Genomic DNA, 17,599 nt, shown 5'->3' on the forward strand with positions numbered 1-17,599 from the left:
AATGAAGAGGCAATGCTGTTTTACTCTGCTTCATGTGTTTTTCGATGGCTGGCAATAACACTGTTTCTACTGGTCATAACTGTACTAGCATTGTATACAGTAAACCACACCATACCATAGCAGACAAACCTGTATCCTTTAATGGAACTGCATGTACAACAAACTAGAGAGCGCCTCAGCCCAGAATCTGCTAAGCTACTGTTAAGCCAACCTTTGCACTCCAAAATCTTTGCTCCGGACTGCTGCTGCAGCAGTGCTAACAGGGTTTATTTGTCACGGTCACCGCCCCTGAACCGACCCCCACCCCAACGACATCAGCCTCCCCTCAGGTTAGAAGTCACCCCTCAGTACACGTCTCAGTCTCAGTCTCATCTTCACGCACTGACCTTGTCTTCTCACACACACGCACACGCACACGCAAACACACACACACACACACACACACACACACACACACACACACACACACACACACACACACACACACACACACACATCCCTCCAGGTTGCGTGAGTGGCTCATGGTCACTCAACCAGGAAGAGTTTAATTAACACACACTCTCTCTCCACAGGGGTTCTGCCCTAACAAGACACTTTGGTCTCTTTTCTTTTTGGTTTTTAAACAATGTGAAGTGAGGTCACCCTATGAAAGTAGGCTGTGCTGCAAATAGAGTAGGAGGAAAAGACTCATCTAGAATGTGTGGTGGCAGCTTCTCTGAAAAAGAGAAAAGACAGAACAGAGAATAAAGGAGCGCAGGGATAAATTTAGCTGCCATAGTTATTTCATGCTGAGGGAGACCACAAAAAAAGCAGTGGTACTGATTGGCCACATTAAATACAAGGCAGAATATGAATCGGAACGCTTTCTCAAAGCGCTTTAGGATAATCCCGCATCGGACCTCTGTAACTCCCGCATGGACTAGGCTCAGGTGTGGCACAGAGTTGGTAGCTCAGAACCAGATACACACCAGAATGAGGAACCTCATGGCCACTGGCACCGAACACACATGTTTGACATGATAAAATACAGCAGATACTCTGCCATGTAGTCATTACATACAATGTACCAGTGACCGAAAATGGACAATTAAAGCCCCTTATGGAATCTCATTTCTAAATTCTTCTAGCACAGAAAGTCGTTTGTGGCGCGGATTGTGGCTTCTGCTTTATTTCAGCTACTGGTACAGAGTGCGATGAGAAATGAGAACACAGTGTGTAGGCACTAGTTAACTTTTGGTATGTCTTTCCTGTACTTTAGAAGGACATTTGTGCGCGTGTGTGTCTGTGTGTGTGTGTTTGTTGGGACCTCTGTGCTAGAGGCGGAGGACGATTTATTGGAGCTCAGCTCAGTCACGGCCTCTGTTATGATCTGTGGGCCTCCCACTTCCTGTGCTGTGTGAGCTTTGATCAATGTCTTTCCCATCCACCCACTGCGAGACAGCGATCAATGCCTTTGATTAGTGCGGCCTCAGTGGGGAGCATGACTTGGCTGGCCACGCCGTCACTCTGATTATTCTAGCATGTGGGTAGTGGGGTGTATGTGTTTGTGTGTGTGTGTGTGTTTTTGTGTGTGTGTGTGTGTTTTTGTGTGTGTGTGTGTGTGTGTGTGTGTATGTGTGTGTGTGTGTGTGTGTGTGTGTGTGTATAAGGTGTGTTAGTCATTACTCTTTCTTTCACACGTCTAACCTGACAGTTAATGTTGTGCAGATATCAGTGAAATGATAAACAGGCAACAGATGTAAGTCGTGTGTGTGCTATTAAATGCTGTTTTGCTATGTTGAACTGTCTGATGAACCCATCACTTGACTTAGTGTGTGTGTATGTATATTTGTCTGTATATAAGTGTGTGTGTGTGTGTGTATGTGCCTGTTCTTTACCTGGTTCCTTGTCTGTTTTTCTGTGCCTTGCCAGGCCATGTTTAGCCTGTGTATGATGGAGAGTGAGGCGGATGAAGTGACCTTGCAGGGAGTGACGTGTGTGGGACTGAAGCATGCTCTCGACTTCGCCTACACAGGGCAGGTGAGGCCACTCTCTCACTCCCACACCAACCAGTCTCAAACAGAACGCACACCCGAAAAGAAAACACACACGTGCACACACAAAGGCACACACAGGCACACACAGACACACTCAATCTTTGGCAGAACTTGCCGTAGGATCATGTGGGCGGCCCAATTCCACTATTTTTGTACAGATAATTTTTGTCAGAGTTATCAAGCACAATGTACGCACAACGTGCACCCATTTCCTTTCAAAGATCTTAATGTCAGTATTCAGCGTAAAATCATGTCCATTCCCACAATGGTCCTTACATGGGTCAGGACACACCTGAAATGGGGTCGGAGAAGCATGTACATCTTCCAGGTAACCCTCCAAACGGAAGGAGCACCTGTGGATGAACTTGAACTTCTCTTGCAGCACATCCTAGTCTTATTATCCTCTTCTGGTGGCTATATTGCAATGTGAATAGTCAGTTATGCCAATTATATTTTGAAAACCTTGTACTGCTGCAAAACACATTTTGATATTGGCCTCTGTACTGTACAAATATATATTGAAGTAAACCGGGTGGCCCCTTCCCATACAATTTGCACGATAGCTATGTTGACAGTTAAGTTATGGCAGTACTAGGCTTGCACAATTAAAAATACGTACGTGAGAATTCCTGACCGCAGTGATAAATCTTTGCTTCCTTGCATCATAGTTAGTTTCTCTTTGGTGTCGTTAATCTGCAAATTACAAATATTATGCGTACACCACCTCGGGACCATGTAACATGTTTTCCTGCCAAGTATCTTTTCATAAGTAGCTTTTCTGTATAAAAATGTGCTCAGCATGTTTTTAGTGCAGACCTACTAGTGATGCATGCGGTCCATAGACATGAATACACTCTCAGACACAGACACACACACACACACACACACACACACACACACACACACACACACACACACACACACACACACACACACACACACACACACACACACACACACACACACACATACACATACGAACACACCTCCACACATGCTCACACACACCAAGTTTGTGCCAGAATCTCCTCCTACACTGACAGCACACATTAAGCGAGCATTCCCATCATCGCTGGGCCCTCTCTGACCGCTGATCGCTCCCCTGACAGTCTCCCTCCCACGCCATACCCCCCTACTGACAGCGCTGAAGCTCTCCATGAGACACGGCTAGAACTAGAACCAACAAACACTGAATCATCATCCATCCGCCATCACTACTCAAACCTCCATCGCCCCATTTGTTTGGGTGGCTGTCTGGAAGAATAGGTGGATGGGTGGGTGGGTGGGTGGACATGTTCCCAGTGTCAGAGGAGAGATGGAGATTCATGGTCTCACTGTTGATCAGCCCAGGCCAGGGAAGCACCACTGCTGTTGCTGCTGCTGCTGCTGTTTCTGCTGATGCTGTTAATAAGGACTAATTGTGTGTTTCCCTGGGGGTGAGAGGAAATTATGCGTAGGCCAACATCAACCTGCTGCTCCAATTTAGCTTGCCCAGACAAACTCAGGGACTCGCATACATATACACAGGCACACACAAACAGACACTTACATACACTTACAATCAAACACACAAACACAGACACTTACATACATTTACATTCAAACACACAAACACAGACATATGCAAACACACACACACTCACACCTACACTCACACAGACACAGACACAGACATGAAGACACATACACACACACACAAACGCACACACAATCAGAGACTGTCAGACAGGATGGATTTGAAGCGCATGTACTCTTCTGAATTTAAATAATGTTCATTCACAGATGTAGAAATGAGGTCTGCCGAATCACAAAGCCTTGCATGCAGCAACCTTCCTGATGACACAATTTTGAATGCGCTTCCGGTGAGGATTTGTTTTCTTGTGGTGTGTTGATCCTTCAGGCCCCTCAGCCTTATCAGGGGAGCTTTGGGAGCCCCACAACCACTGCAAGCAAAATATTTTGATATAGAAAAATGATCTTTGGGTTTTAGCGCCTCAGTGTTGAGCGCGGCTCAGACGTCATGCTCGTGGAAAACATCACAGACCTCCGGGGACTGTCACTGAGCCAACAAAGGCTCTGTGAACCTGCCAAATACTCTTTCTATCTCCCCCGCACCGTGACTGTGAGGGTAGACTTCATGTGACGCATGCATGTTAGCTCACATTGATGATCTGCACACAGATGTACACAGATAGCCAGAGTGAAACACATGTCAGAGAGACGGGCTGTTGTGACGGAACAGACACAAACACTCTAAATAGCCGCTGATATTGCATCAGGGCTTTATGTGCTACAGCTGAGCTAGATCCAGCTTACATCCAGACTGGCTAACTTAGCCAGATGTGTTCCATCTGTCTAATTCTTTCTCTCCCTCTCATTTTCTGTTTTCCACTCTCACACACTCTCTCTCTTTCTCTCTCTCATCTGTCTGTCTGTGCATATGTCTGTCTATCTGTCGATCCTGGCTATATGTATTCCATCTGTCTGTCTCATTCTTTCTCTCTCTCACACGGTCTGTTTTCCATTTGTCTATCTATCTGTCAATCTTGGCTAGATGTGTTCCATCTGTCTGTCGGTCTATCTCACTCATTCTCTGCCTGCCTGTCTGTCTGTCTGTCTGTCTGTCTGTCTGTCTGTCTGTCTGTCTGTCTGTCTGATTGTCTGTCTCTCTGAGTTAGGATCTGTATCAAATTTGGTTTTCTGTCTGGAAGGAGCAGATCCAGCACACTAAAGCTTCCAATATCCTTCAAGATGTCATAGAACTTAAACAAACAAAGCACTCCTCGTGTTGGGAAAAGATATGCAGTAGTGTTAAAACAGCCCATAAAGAACCCCATAGAAGACCCTGTTGTGTTAGTTATGAGGAGCAGTTCAAGTCCTGTAGGTGGGTCAGGACGTAGCTGTTGCTGGTGGGCTTCAGAGGTGGTGACCTTTCATCTTTGGGCCCTGAGGAGTTTCAAACGTCTGTGTTCAGACAAGGTGCTTCTGAGGCCATATGCACACGCTTTATTAAACAGGTTCCTCTGATGGCACATAGTCTACTAAAAAGGTAAAATGTGTAAAAAGCATGTGCCGACATGAATAACTGTTTAATGAACTAGTATCTGTGCATTGTATGTTATTCCTGATAATGATGTCTGATGGTCAAGGCTGATTCCTGTCTGTGCAGATTGTGCTGGAGCCGGGGGTGATCCAAGATGTGCTGGCTGCTGGGAGTCACCTGCAGCTGCTGGAGCTGCTCAGCTTGTGTTCCAACTACCTCATACAGGTGAGCTTCACAGCACTGCCTCATACAGGTGAGCTTCACAGCACTACCTCATACACTTGAGCTTCACAGCACTACCTCATACACTTGAGCTTCACAGCACTACCTCATACACTTGAGCTTCACAGCACTACCTCATACACTTGAGCTTCACAGCACTGCCTCATACAGGTGAGCTTCACAGCACTACCTCATACACTTGAGCTTCACAGCACTACCTCATACACTTGAGCTTCACAGCACTACCTCATACACTTGAGCTTCACAGCACTGCCTCATACAGGTGAGCTTCACAGCACTACCTCATACACTTGAGCTTCACAGCACTACCTCATACACTTGAGCTTCACAGCACTACCTCATACACTTGAGCTTCACAGCACTACCTCATACACTTGAGCTTCACAGCACTACCTCATACACTTGAGCTTCACAGCACTACCTCATACAGGTGAGCTTCACAGCACTACCTCATACAGGTGAGCTTCACAGCACTACCTCATACAGGTGAGCTTCATAGCACTGCCTCATACAGGTGAGCTTCACAGCACTACCTCATACAGGTGAGCTTCATAGCACTGCCTCATACAGGTGAGCTACAGATGTTCTCCCTCTGTCTTTGTCACCCTCTCAGATACAAAAGGGTTGTATTGACCCAATACTGTATTGCCAGAGTGTAACAGTCAAAAAGGAATAACAACCAAACAGAATTAAATAACAGAGCTAAATAACATTGTTATCTTCTCTCTCTCTCTCTCTCTCTCTCTCTCTCTCTCTCTCTCTCTCTCTCTCTCACTCTGTCTTCCTACCTTTCTTGCGGCCCTTTGAATTTTTCTCCACCTGCCACCTGCCTATTTGGCACAACGACTTACACACTGACTGTTTCCGTCTGCATGTTCACACACGCTCATATTCCATGCGCCACCTGCTGGTGGAATAAACAACTTGCAGCACTGTGCAGTCCTGCAGGTTTTGCTGCTGTAGGCTGTGGGGTTCTGCCTGCATCTTGTGATCTTATAGGTCTTCATAAGATTTGCAATTTGGATGGAAAAATTAGCCATACAATAGCCATCTGGGTCATTCCTATTCAGTGCAGGGTGTTTAGTCCATGTTAGGCTGTATATTATGTACAGTGCTTGCTGTGCCCATGGGTGTGTATAATAAGCCTGATTGATACAATATACTGTGACAGGTATACAACGGGGTTCAATGAGTAGCCGGTTCAGTGGAGTGAATGTCATCAGGGGCGTGTTTTGTGTGTGTGAGACGTACAGTTTCTGGTGAATCCAATAGATGGCAGTCTACTCCTTCCATTACCTCTCTCTCTCCCCCTCACCCCCCCCCCCTCTTTCTTTCACTATTTTCATTGTCTCAGCATCTTATTATGTTGATCTCATATCAGCCTCTCCCCCTTTGTGTCGGAGGAGTCAGTGGCAGTTTTTCTGGGGCTCATGGCTCAGCGCTAAGAGATGGGTGTGCACTACTGCGGTGTCATATATCATATCATTCAAAGGCTGTCATGTGTTATTTTGCTTTATTTTGGGTCTCCTGAATCTAACCCTTTCTAATGTACCTAAATACATCTAAAATAGAATGCTGCACGATTAACACCAAACCGAACTAGTCATGGCCAATCTTAAAGTCTGATCTAACCTTCATTAATTTGACTCTGATCCAAACTAGTCATGGCCCAGCTTAAAGTCTGATCTAGCCTTAATTCATTCATTCATTCATCCATTGGTTCGTTCATTCATTCATTCATTCATTCATTCATTTCAGTTCAGTCCTGATTGATACCTTAAATGATCCGGACCAAACTATAGCAAAGCTAAACAATATGTAACAACATGTGTTCAAGTGATTGTCCCTACACAAGCCTTGCCTGACTCAACACACCTGTCCGCACAATGGACTGCCCTGAACCACCACTGTCCTAACCTTACACGCCTGAACATCCAGACTCATGTCCTAACCTAACACTCCTGTCACCATAGATACGTACCTATCCCCCTATTCATTCCTTTGTTAAGCTGACTCCTGCGTGTGAACATCCAGACCCCTGTCTCCATAGATACCTATCCTCCTATTCATTCCTTTGTTAAGCTGACTCCTGTGTGTGTGTGCTGGCAGGAGCTGAGCAGTCTGAACTACCTGGACCTGTACCGACTAGCCGACCTGTTCCACCTGCCGGCGCTGGAGGAGGCGACGGTGTCCTTCCTAGTGGAGCACCTGGCTGAGCTGCAGCGGTCCCACCAGGAGGAGGTGCTGCTCCTCCCCTACCGCCTCCTCAGGGAGGTGCTCAAGAGTGACCGCCTCACCTCACTCAGCGAGGAGGAGATCTGGCAGGTAAGCATCTCTCTCTCTCTCTCTCTCTCTCACTCACACACACACACACACACACACACACACTCACACACACACACACAGACAAACACACACACACACACACACAATAAAGACAATAGTTTGTGATAAATGATGGGGAAATCTGTCTATGAATAGTATCTTTCACCAAATCCATGATTTTCATTAGTTGAGATGGTTATCGTATTTACAAATGTTCTGCTTACCTTGAAACCTTATGATAAAGCCTGTGTGTTGCAAAAAGTCTGTCCGGAGAGTAACACACTGTAGAACACCCATATCACAAGCTAGTGAAGCCAGGGTTCCAGAAACAACAGAGTTAGAGGGACTGCGGTTCTGGAACCATTAGCTGAGAGGTTCTAGTAGACTCCTGGTGCTTAGGCGTGAGAAGACCTTTAGACAATAGTGAAGTTTGAACAGAGCTGAGCTAACGCACAGTGTGATATGTGCTAAAATGCGAGCAACACATTTCTGATACAACAGAAACATATGCTACACTGATACACAGGAAAAGGGCTTTGTGTTGGACTGTGCAATAAACCATTTGAATTGGACGTAATTTGACAGGTAAACACCCTATGTTATTAACATTTATAAAACAATTGGGTTCTATAGCGTTATTTAGCTGTTTCTGATTGGACGAGAGACGTTCCATGAGTTGGATTATCCGTCAACATACCAACAGTTTGGGACTTTTCACAGCTAATAATGAATCAAATCAAATCAAATATGAAATATTCGCGTTGATGATAACCGTTAATTCAAAATTCTTAAAATTCCAAACCAAGACGTTGACAATGGAACTATTTTTTGTTGCGGAGAAACAATGGCGAAATAAACAATTTTTAATCAATAACTTTGTGTTGAAATGTTAATTTGTTGACGGTAGAATTGTCTTATAAAAGCAATATAGCACTCGTGGGAGTGGGGTAGGTAAGGGATAATCCCACGGGTGTTGTTGCCTACGCTACTCGGCCTGAGGCCTCGGTGGCTACGGCCGGACACCACCCATAGGATTATCCCTTACCTACCCCACTCCCACGAGTGCTATATTGCTTAAATGCAGTGTACAGGCATAGAAAAGCTTGGCTCATGGAAAATCTCTTCAGTCCTACTTTGTGTGTCGACAAAAACATACTAATTATCGTTTTCCAGATGTGGATGCACTATGCTGCTTTCAATTATTGGTGGACAGATCGTTTGTACTTACTTGCTGGAACATTACCTGCACTTGGGTGAATGACCAGAATATTAGTGGAACCCTGAGTAGGTCTCCTGAGTAGGCTTGTGTTTAGCAGGCAGATTAGTGTGCAGGGATACAGTCTGAGATTGCAGAGTGGACACAGTGCAGTGGGTGGGTTAATGTGATTATGTGGATGGTTGGAAATGTTTAGATATCCTATCAGTATCAATATTTCCCCGTGTGTCCCCTTTGTTTTAGTCTCTCTCTAAGAGCACCTTTTCTTGTGTCAAGTTCGACAGTCTCCTCACACCCACACAAACACACACAGCCACACCCACACCCACACACACACACACACCCACACTCACACATACACACACACACCCACACCCACACCCACACCCACACCCACACAAGCCTTTGCGTGCCAGCAAATCAGTACGTGTGTTTGGATGTACGTGTGCTTGTGTGTATGACTGTGCGTGTGTGTATGTGTGTTTGTGTGTTGAGCTGACAAAGGTAGGGGAAGTAGATGTGAGCTCAGGCAAGTCAGCTGGTGGGGGTGGGGGGTGGGGGGGGGTGGGGGGGTGGTTGTGGCAGTGCTGTGACTGTTCATTTGCACCAATCAGGCCCACCCCCCCTTCTCCTCTCTTTCCCTTCAGCCCCTCCAACCCCCCACCCCTTTAAACTCCCCCTACACCCCACCCTCCTCCACCCCCTCCCTCCTGATTAGACCCACCGCGGTTTCATCAGAAACCCCAATCCCCTGGCTGTCACTCTGGCCAGCCCTCTGATTGAAAACAATCAGGCCTCTGATGCCACAATTACCCTGACCCTTTAACCAGCCGCCGCTGCCATAATCAGGGCCTGATTAGGCCGCTTTTGGCCCCCTTCACTGCGCCGGGAAGGTTAATTTGGGCATCAGACGGAAGCGTGATGGGCGCCGGGGCTGCGGCTGGCGTGGTCCTGCCGACGGAACGTGTTCCCGATGACGCCACCCTGATATAGTTCTGCCCGTCAATCATCGTCACACGCCACACTCGCCGAGGCTCGCTAAGGCTCACGCTCTGGAAATCACATTTTCTTGCCACTTTGTTTTTTTTTCTCCTGTGTGTGTGTGTGTCTCCTCTGCTTGCTTTTTCTCTCTTTTTTTACTGCACTCTCTCTCTCACTCTCGCTTGCTCTTTTCTTTTGAGTGTGCATGTGTGTGTGTGTGTGTGTGTATGTGTGTGTTCGGGGAGTTAATTTATTCTCTGCCCCGAGGAAGTTCTCTGATCCAGTGTGACCTTCACAGTCAACAGACAGTACAGTGCCCACCTCTCCCTCTACCCCACCTCTCTCTCTCTCTCTCTCTCTCTCTCTTTCTCTTTCCTCTGCTCGGTCTCTTTCTCTTTTTTGCTTATTTATGCTCTGTCTGTAAAAATAGGAGGCAGAGAAGATAAAAAAGAAATGGATGCATAGAATGTAAATTAAGTGTCTAGTTTTAAATGTATTCTCAACATGCCTCATGCCAGGTGTTAATCAAAATGTGTATGTTAAAATCGATAGATCAAAACTATGCATCTCTGAGTTTTTATCCTTCCTCTGTACGTTTGATCATTTGATACATGATCAATGTCTGAGTGTAATGCAACAGTGTAAGTGTACAGGGAGAAAGATGGAAAACATTTGAAAGAAAAGATGTTAAATAAATGTGGGCTTGTGTTGGTTCCGCGCTGGCCGCATCCATATATCTTTTTGACTGGACTGGTCTGGTTGTGTGAGGCTCAAGAGGTGTTGGTGAGTTGGTGTGTTTACTGTGTTGGTGTGTAACGTTTAGTGTTGCTGTTACAGTATGTTCCCTCTATGGCGTAGGAATAGTTCACTGATAGAAATCTTTGGAGGTTTGGACATACAAAAATGTAGAGATGTACGTAGTTTTGGGAAATGATCTAAAGAAGCAAGGGAGAGGATTAAAGGATAGAGTGTGATAGTGACCTTCCTACTGTCTTTGGGTAATGCTGTGACTGGGGTGCTCTTCTATCTTGTCTGTATGTATGTGCGTGACAGAAAGGGTTGTAGGCATGAGTGTGTGTGTGTGTGTGTGTGTGTATGTGTATGTGTGTGTGTGTGTGCGTGCGTGCCCAGCTCAGCTCAGCTGTAATAATTTGCTGTCTGTGTGCTGATAGTGTTAAAAGCCACTTTGTTGGCTGATAGCGAGATCGTTTATCTGTGGCCATCTCGCCCACACTTGCGTGCCTCTGCTGCCAAACAATCTCAGATTGCTCTTAAGTTCAATTAGCTCGCCTTTGTCCTGCTCCTCCTACTCTTTGCAGTGTGTGTGTGTGTGTGTGTGTGTGTATGTGTGGGTATGTGTATGCATGTGTTTGTGTGTGTGTGGAAGGTAATGCAGTGAACCATTTGCATATTTATTTCCCAGACTAGGGATACACCTCTGCCCTTGTGTTACTGTGTGTGTGTGTGTGTGTGTGTGTGTGTGTGTGTGTGTGTGTGTGTGTGTGTGTGTGTGTGTGTGTACGCGTATGTGCATGTGTATATGTGTGAAATTAAGCAAGGGTATTGTGAGAACACAATAGCTATCTGTGTGATGTGAAAGCACGCGCAGTGTCCATCTCACCCGCCAAGCTTTGCACAATATCCTTTTCACTCGAGCGGTTTGATCTCCCGATCCCCCCCCACACACACACCGCATGGAATACTAATGAGCTCCCTTGCAAGCACCCTCACCACCCCCCTCTCTCTCTCTTCATCTCTTTTTCTCTATCACGTTTCTCCTCTGCCTTCTGTCTCCCTCTCTTTGTCTCTGTCTCTATCTTTTTCACATTGTGCATCTGCTTCTCTCAGTTACTTTCCTTTTACCCTGTTTCTCAATCCTCATTACTCTCTCTCCGTCTTTCCATCTCTCCATCTCTTGTCTGTTTATCTTTCTTCCTCTCCAACACTCATTTTCACAATCACTCACTATCACACTCGTTCTTCTTCCCTTTCATATAATGTCTCTCTGCCCCCCCTCTGTATCCAGTTATATCTGTTCATGTATATTTTGTATTCTCTCTTTCTCTCCCTCTTCTTCTCTCCGCCCCATCTATCTCTCTCCACCTCTCTCTCAGCTGGTGGTGCGTTGGCTGGAGCATGACTGTCGCTACCAGTACGCTGAGGACCTGCTCCAGCACGTGCGCTACGGCCTAATGGAGTCCTCCGTGCTGCACCACCTCTCGGACGGGCACCCTCTCCTGCACGCCAGCCTGGTGGAGGAGGCCCTGGATTACCAGCGTGGCACCTTCGCCCAGCCCTTACGCCAGACGGCCCGCACGCGACCCCGCTACCGCTCTCTCACCCTCTACGTGGCCGGCGGGAGGAAGCGGGAGGTCAGCCGTGTGCGAGAGCTGCGCTACTTCAACCCTGCCGGACCCGGGGGTGGGGGGGTGCAGACTGAAGGGGGGGGCCAGCAGCAGCAGATGCAGGGGGTGCGGGTGCCAGGGGGGTCAGACTGGAGCGAGCTGGCACCCATGCCCGCCGGGCGGAGCCACCACTGTGTGGCTGTCATGGGTCACTTCCTGTTTGTGGCAGGCGGCGAGGTGGAACAGACCAACGGGCGCACGTGCGCGGTAAGGAGCGCCTGCCGCTACGACCCGCGCGCGAACCGCTGGACGGACATCGCGCCCATGAAGGCATGCCGCGAGCACTTTGTTCTGGGCGTGCTCGGACAGTTCCTCTTTGCCGTGGGTGGCCGCAATGAGCTCAGGCAGGTGCTGCCGTCTGTCGAGCGTTACTGCCCCAAAAGGAACAAGTGGATGTTTGTCCAGCCATTCGACCGCTCACTGTCCTGCCACGCGGGGTGTGTCGCTGACGGCCTGCTCTGGGTGTCAGGTACACACCACAACCCTAACTCTAACACACGATACAGACAAAACAGACAAAACTGTAAAAGAGTGATGCTGTCAAAACACAATCTATACAAACATTGATTCAATAACCTTCATAATAGAGGTGGGAGAAGAAATCGATAGAGTGTAGTATTAGTATCGAGTAGTCAGTATTTTTCACCACAATATAATACCGATACCATGTCCAAGTACCAAGTATCGCAATATTGATTTATTTAATGCCGAGGCATACATCAGCTATGGTAACATTGCTTCTAAAATCCACAATATGGTGCAAGACCTTGTTCTTCTCTTGCATCACAGCGGAAACTGGAAAAGGAAGTCAGAGTCTGGAACAAGTTCTCCACGCTAAGCTGGCTGCAAAGTTTCCCAGTATACGACACGTGATATATGGGAAAAATAAGTCACAGTGTATTGTACAGAAGTGCAGTACTTACTGCATTGTCAAAAGAGTCTCAATATTGTTTCGTAGCTAAAATATCATGAAAGGTATCATATTGTCCCATCTGTCATCTGATCACTGTGTTGATCATGTCATATTTTGTGATGGCCACAGCTTTAGTAATGCATGCACTTTAATGAGAATGCATGCCCTGCCAGTCAACCCCAGTACCCATAGGAATGTGTGCTGTCCACCTCTGAATCTACACAGTTTTGATGCAGGTCTTGTCTTGAAGGGCAGTGCATTAATGTATGGTATTGTGTTTGAGTACTCCACAGCCAAAAAATGCTTTCCTTTATTTGTATTGTGTATGTCCAAATGATCAACCAGAGCTACCAGTACTCATAGACACAAGCAGTACTCATAGACACAAGCAGTACTCATAGACACAACCAGTACTCATAGACACAAGCAGTACTCATAGTACTCACTCATGTGTGTGTGTGTGTGTGTGTGTATGTGTGTGTGTGTGTGTGTGTGTGTGTGTGTGTGTGTGTGTGTGTGTGTGTGTGTGTGTGTGTGTGTGTGTGTGTGTGCTTTACAGGTGGAGTAACAAATACAGCCCAGTATCAGAACAGATTGATGGTGTATGACCCTGCTCAGGTAACTGGTAATAAGAGAATGAGAAGGAATGTTTGTGGGGGAAAAGATGATGTGTTGTGGCATGGCCTGAGTTAAAGAAGACATGGTTAACATCTACTATAACTGCAGGGGAAACCAGATGAGTTGAGTTAAGAGAGAGTGAGTGAGAAAGGGAGAAAGAGAGGAAGAGCAGTTGACAAAGAAAGGAGAGAGAGCAGTAAAGAGTTGAGAGAGAGAGGGATGTGGAGAATGGGATGAGAAAGAGAGTTGTAGAGAGTAGAGAGATTCATTGGTATTCACCGGGGCTTCACATTCACCTGGCAGAAACACCAACCCCCCACCCACACTACCCTCAACAGATGGCCACCCGTCAGCTTCACTCTATACACACACACACACACACACACACACACACACACACACACACACACACACACACACACACACACACACACACACTAACTAACCTGCTCTCTCGCTGTCTCTCTCACATGCAGACAGAGTCAAACACACACACACACAATTCTTCCACACTAAAGCACAAACACACCATCTGACACACGGATGCAAACACGTGCACATTCACAGTCATACAGCTCTGCATACACTCCAACAAAAAGACTTGAACACCATGCTCAGACACCTCACTGCACCACACAACACCACAGACACAAACCTAGATAAAAATACAAATATATAAATATAATGAGTATATACAACAATGCGTTCAAATATACAAATATATAGATAGTGTATGTATTCTATACATTTGAAGATCCATTCCTGAAGTGTCTTCTCATTCTTCTTCTTATCGTCCCTCTCTCTCAGGACCAGTGGTTAGCGCGTAGCTCCATGCTGCAGAGGCGTGTGTACCATGTGATGGCCGCCGTGGGGAGGCAGCTCTACGTGCTGGGCGGGAACGACCTCGACTACAACAATGACCGCATCCTGGTGCGACACATCGACTGCTACCACATTGACGACGACCAGTGGACGCGCTGTTCGTTTAGCCTACTCACAGGTGTGTATGTGTGCCTGTGTGTGTCTGTGTCTGGGTATGTGCATATGTGTGTGTATGGTGTGTGTGTCTATGTGAGCATCCCCATCCTGGGACACATCGACTGCTACCACTTTGAGGCTGATCAATGGGCGCATTGTTTATTTAGCTTACGCACAGGTGTGTGTGTGTGTATATGTGTGTGTCTTTGTGACAATCTACATCGCCGTTGAAAAGCGGTTCTTTGGCCTACTCACAGGTGTGTGTTGTGTGTGTTTGTGTTTTTGTGTGTGGGGGGGGGGGGGGGAGATGTTTATCAGAAACACACCTGTCTTCCGCAAGCACTTCGAGTTAATGGCGCTTTATCAATTTTAAGAATTGAACTGAATGGAATATGCAGCAAACGTTAATTGTCTCCACTCAGGCCAGAACGAGGCTGGGGTGGCGGTCCATGAGGACAGGATCTACGTGGTGGGAGGATACTCCATCTGGACCAACGAACCCTTAGCCTGCATTCAGGTGAGCTGTCTGAAGGGTTGACCTTAACACACCTGATGGGCACAGGTGATGTGATGTTAACCTTGGACTTGTTTTACCTGTCTACCAATGTGATGTGATGTTTACCTGTGGCATGATGCGTATCTGTGCTGTGCTCTTCCTGTCTGCCAGGATGTGATGTGATGTTTACCTGTGACATGATGTGTACCTGTGCTGTGCTCTACCTGTGTGCCAGGTTCTGGACGTTAGCTCAGAGGGGAAGGAAGAGGTGTTCTACGGCCCGAGTCTGCCCTTCGCTTCCAACGGAATCGCCACCTGCTTCTTACCCGCACCCCACTTTTCCTGCCCCAACTTACAGACACTACAGGTTCCTCATCACAGGATAGGAACGCTTTAACACACACACACACACACACCGAACACACACACACACACACACACTCAAACACCCCAAACAGAGACGCTCTATGAAGAAGTATGAACGTTTACCACTGCCTCAACACACCAAGATGCAAATAAAGCCAAGGAGAATGCTTTTCCTGAGCTGCCCAGAGCTCGAGATGCTAGAGAAACTGGAGATACACATGCAGGGTGCCCAGCTCTATGGCTACGGTTTAAAGCAACACGTCTTAGTAATGAAACCACATGGGTCCCAGTGTGCTTTGCTTTCTGGGAATATAATCCACAAGGACTGAACCTTGATCTATGTGGTGACACAGTAGCAATGGGGAGCAATGAGTTAATCAGTTTTCTGTGCCAAAACATTAGTATCAAGCTCCTTATTGACTTAATGCACTATGTGAGACTGAGTAAGCTGTCTCCAATTGCAACCAATAATATATACGAGGTGTGGCTGTTAAATAACAAGACTGTTATTACAAGTATATTGGAGTTATATGAGTATAAAGAGTTTCCTTCATTACAATTGCATTACAGCATTAGTCTCAATATTTAATAGCTGCACCTCGTATAGTAATAGTGCCTGTTACATTGTAACTACACTAGTCAATACAGTAACGAGGGCACGGTGATAAAGTGTTAATTGGCAAACATCTCTGAGCAGTGCAGAGATAAACAGACACCCCTGTAAGGGAGAAAGCCAGTGAGAGACCTAAGATCTTCTGGTAAAGGCTTTTAAACATGACACACTCGTGTTGCTGTTGTGTGTACGATGTGTCTGTCCTGCAGTGTGAGAGGTGAAGGTGTTCTCACTGTTTCCCTCCGTGTCCGAGCCTCTCCTGAAACACCTGAGGGTTGCAGTAATACCCCGAGAACCCTGGCTATGCACGCTTTTAGCAGATCTGTTGGCAGCGTTGAGAGAGGCTTCAGCAATTGTCCCAGCATTTCCAGTCAGCCAGGGGCACCGTGATCATGGCTTTTCTGTGAATTTTCAGTCGCCTTCCTCTCTCTCTCTCTCTCTCTCTCTCTTCTTTTTGGAGTGATCAGGGAAATTGCGATTTGAATACCATGAACCCCACCCCCAACACACCACCACACAACACACACACAGAGGCAAGGAACGTGCTGATTGATGGTAATGGGTTGGAGATAACAATCTAGCTGAGGAATGGCAAAAAGAAAAAAAAAAGTGGATGAGGGCCTATGCTGGACATTTTATTTTACCCGCCTCCTTTTTAATGGGACTGTATAATGATCCGACATTACGGAGCTTCCCTAGTCATTCCAGCTCTCCTCCGACTGCATGTCCGATATCTATCGGTGCCCATCATACTCTTCACTGAAGAGGGGCCCTTTTTATAGTAACAACTGTGCTCAGGATTTAAGGCTGTGTATCAGTTCTTTATGAATGTGTCCAAGAATCAGCAGCCAACTCTCCATCTCAACAGTGACATGGCTGTCATGAACATGTCACTGAAGATGTCACATTCTGTCACTACTAATCATGACAGTCGATGTCCAGTGACATGAGTGGGTCATGTTTTCCATGATTTGTAGATGCCATAACAGCCTGTGTCATGTCTATAAACTGTCACTGTTATGGCAGAGGTTACAAATAAAGTGTCACCCAATGACCACATATAGCCATCTATACATTTATCTAAAGAAATCTTTGTCTGAAGAATACATCATGCAATCTTCAAGGGGTCATATTTTCCTGAAAAATACAAATGTCCATTTATGCTTCCCTGTTGATTCCAATCCATTTTAATAGAAATGTTCATCAATAAAGCACGACTATGGAGCAGCTACTTGTGAGGTTCCAACCCACTCTAGTTTCCCACACCATGTCGTGTCGTGTCATGAGTAGTGTAGAGCTCGCTTATGACTCGACATAAGCATTTCGTTTGATTTATTTTATTAGGACACTCTTTAAAAATACAATA

At 46.4% G+C, this 17,599-nt stretch overlaps 1 protein-coding gene across 2 annotated transcripts in view; it reads left to right on the plus strand.

The window, feature by feature from the left end:
• Nucleotides 1–15,651, plus strand: part of klhl32 (kelch-like family member 32) — a gene marked incomplete at both ends in the record, with an annotated part of 19,955 nt that extends 4,304 nt beyond the window's left edge. The window contains 8 exons of one of the 2 annotated variants that reach the window (XM_080858433.1): nucleotides 1,912–2,019; nucleotides 5,206–5,304; nucleotides 7,432–7,647; nucleotides 11,959–12,718; nucleotides 13,722–13,780; nucleotides 14,588–14,780; nucleotides 15,181–15,275; nucleotides 15,490–15,651. In XM_080858433.1, coding sequence (XP_080714559.1) covers nucleotides 1,912–2,019; nucleotides 5,206–5,304; nucleotides 7,432–7,647; nucleotides 11,959–12,718; nucleotides 13,722–13,780; nucleotides 14,588–14,780; nucleotides 15,181–15,275; nucleotides 15,490–15,651 — 1,692 coding nt within the window. The remainder of the gene's footprint in view (nucleotides 1–1,911; nucleotides 2,020–5,205; nucleotides 5,305–7,431; nucleotides 7,648–11,958; nucleotides 12,719–13,721; nucleotides 13,781–14,587; nucleotides 14,781–15,180; nucleotides 15,276–15,489) is intronic. The other variant, XM_080858434.1, reaches the window with a different exon arrangement.
• Between the last annotated feature and the right edge of the window lie 1,948 nt (nucleotides 15,652–17,599).

The sequence above is a fragment of the Sprattus sprattus genome (genome assembly GCF_963457725.1).
Source record: "Sprattus sprattus genome assembly, chromosome: 19".
NCBI lineage: Eukaryota > Metazoa > Chordata > Actinopteri > Clupeiformes > Clupeidae > Sprattus > Sprattus sprattus.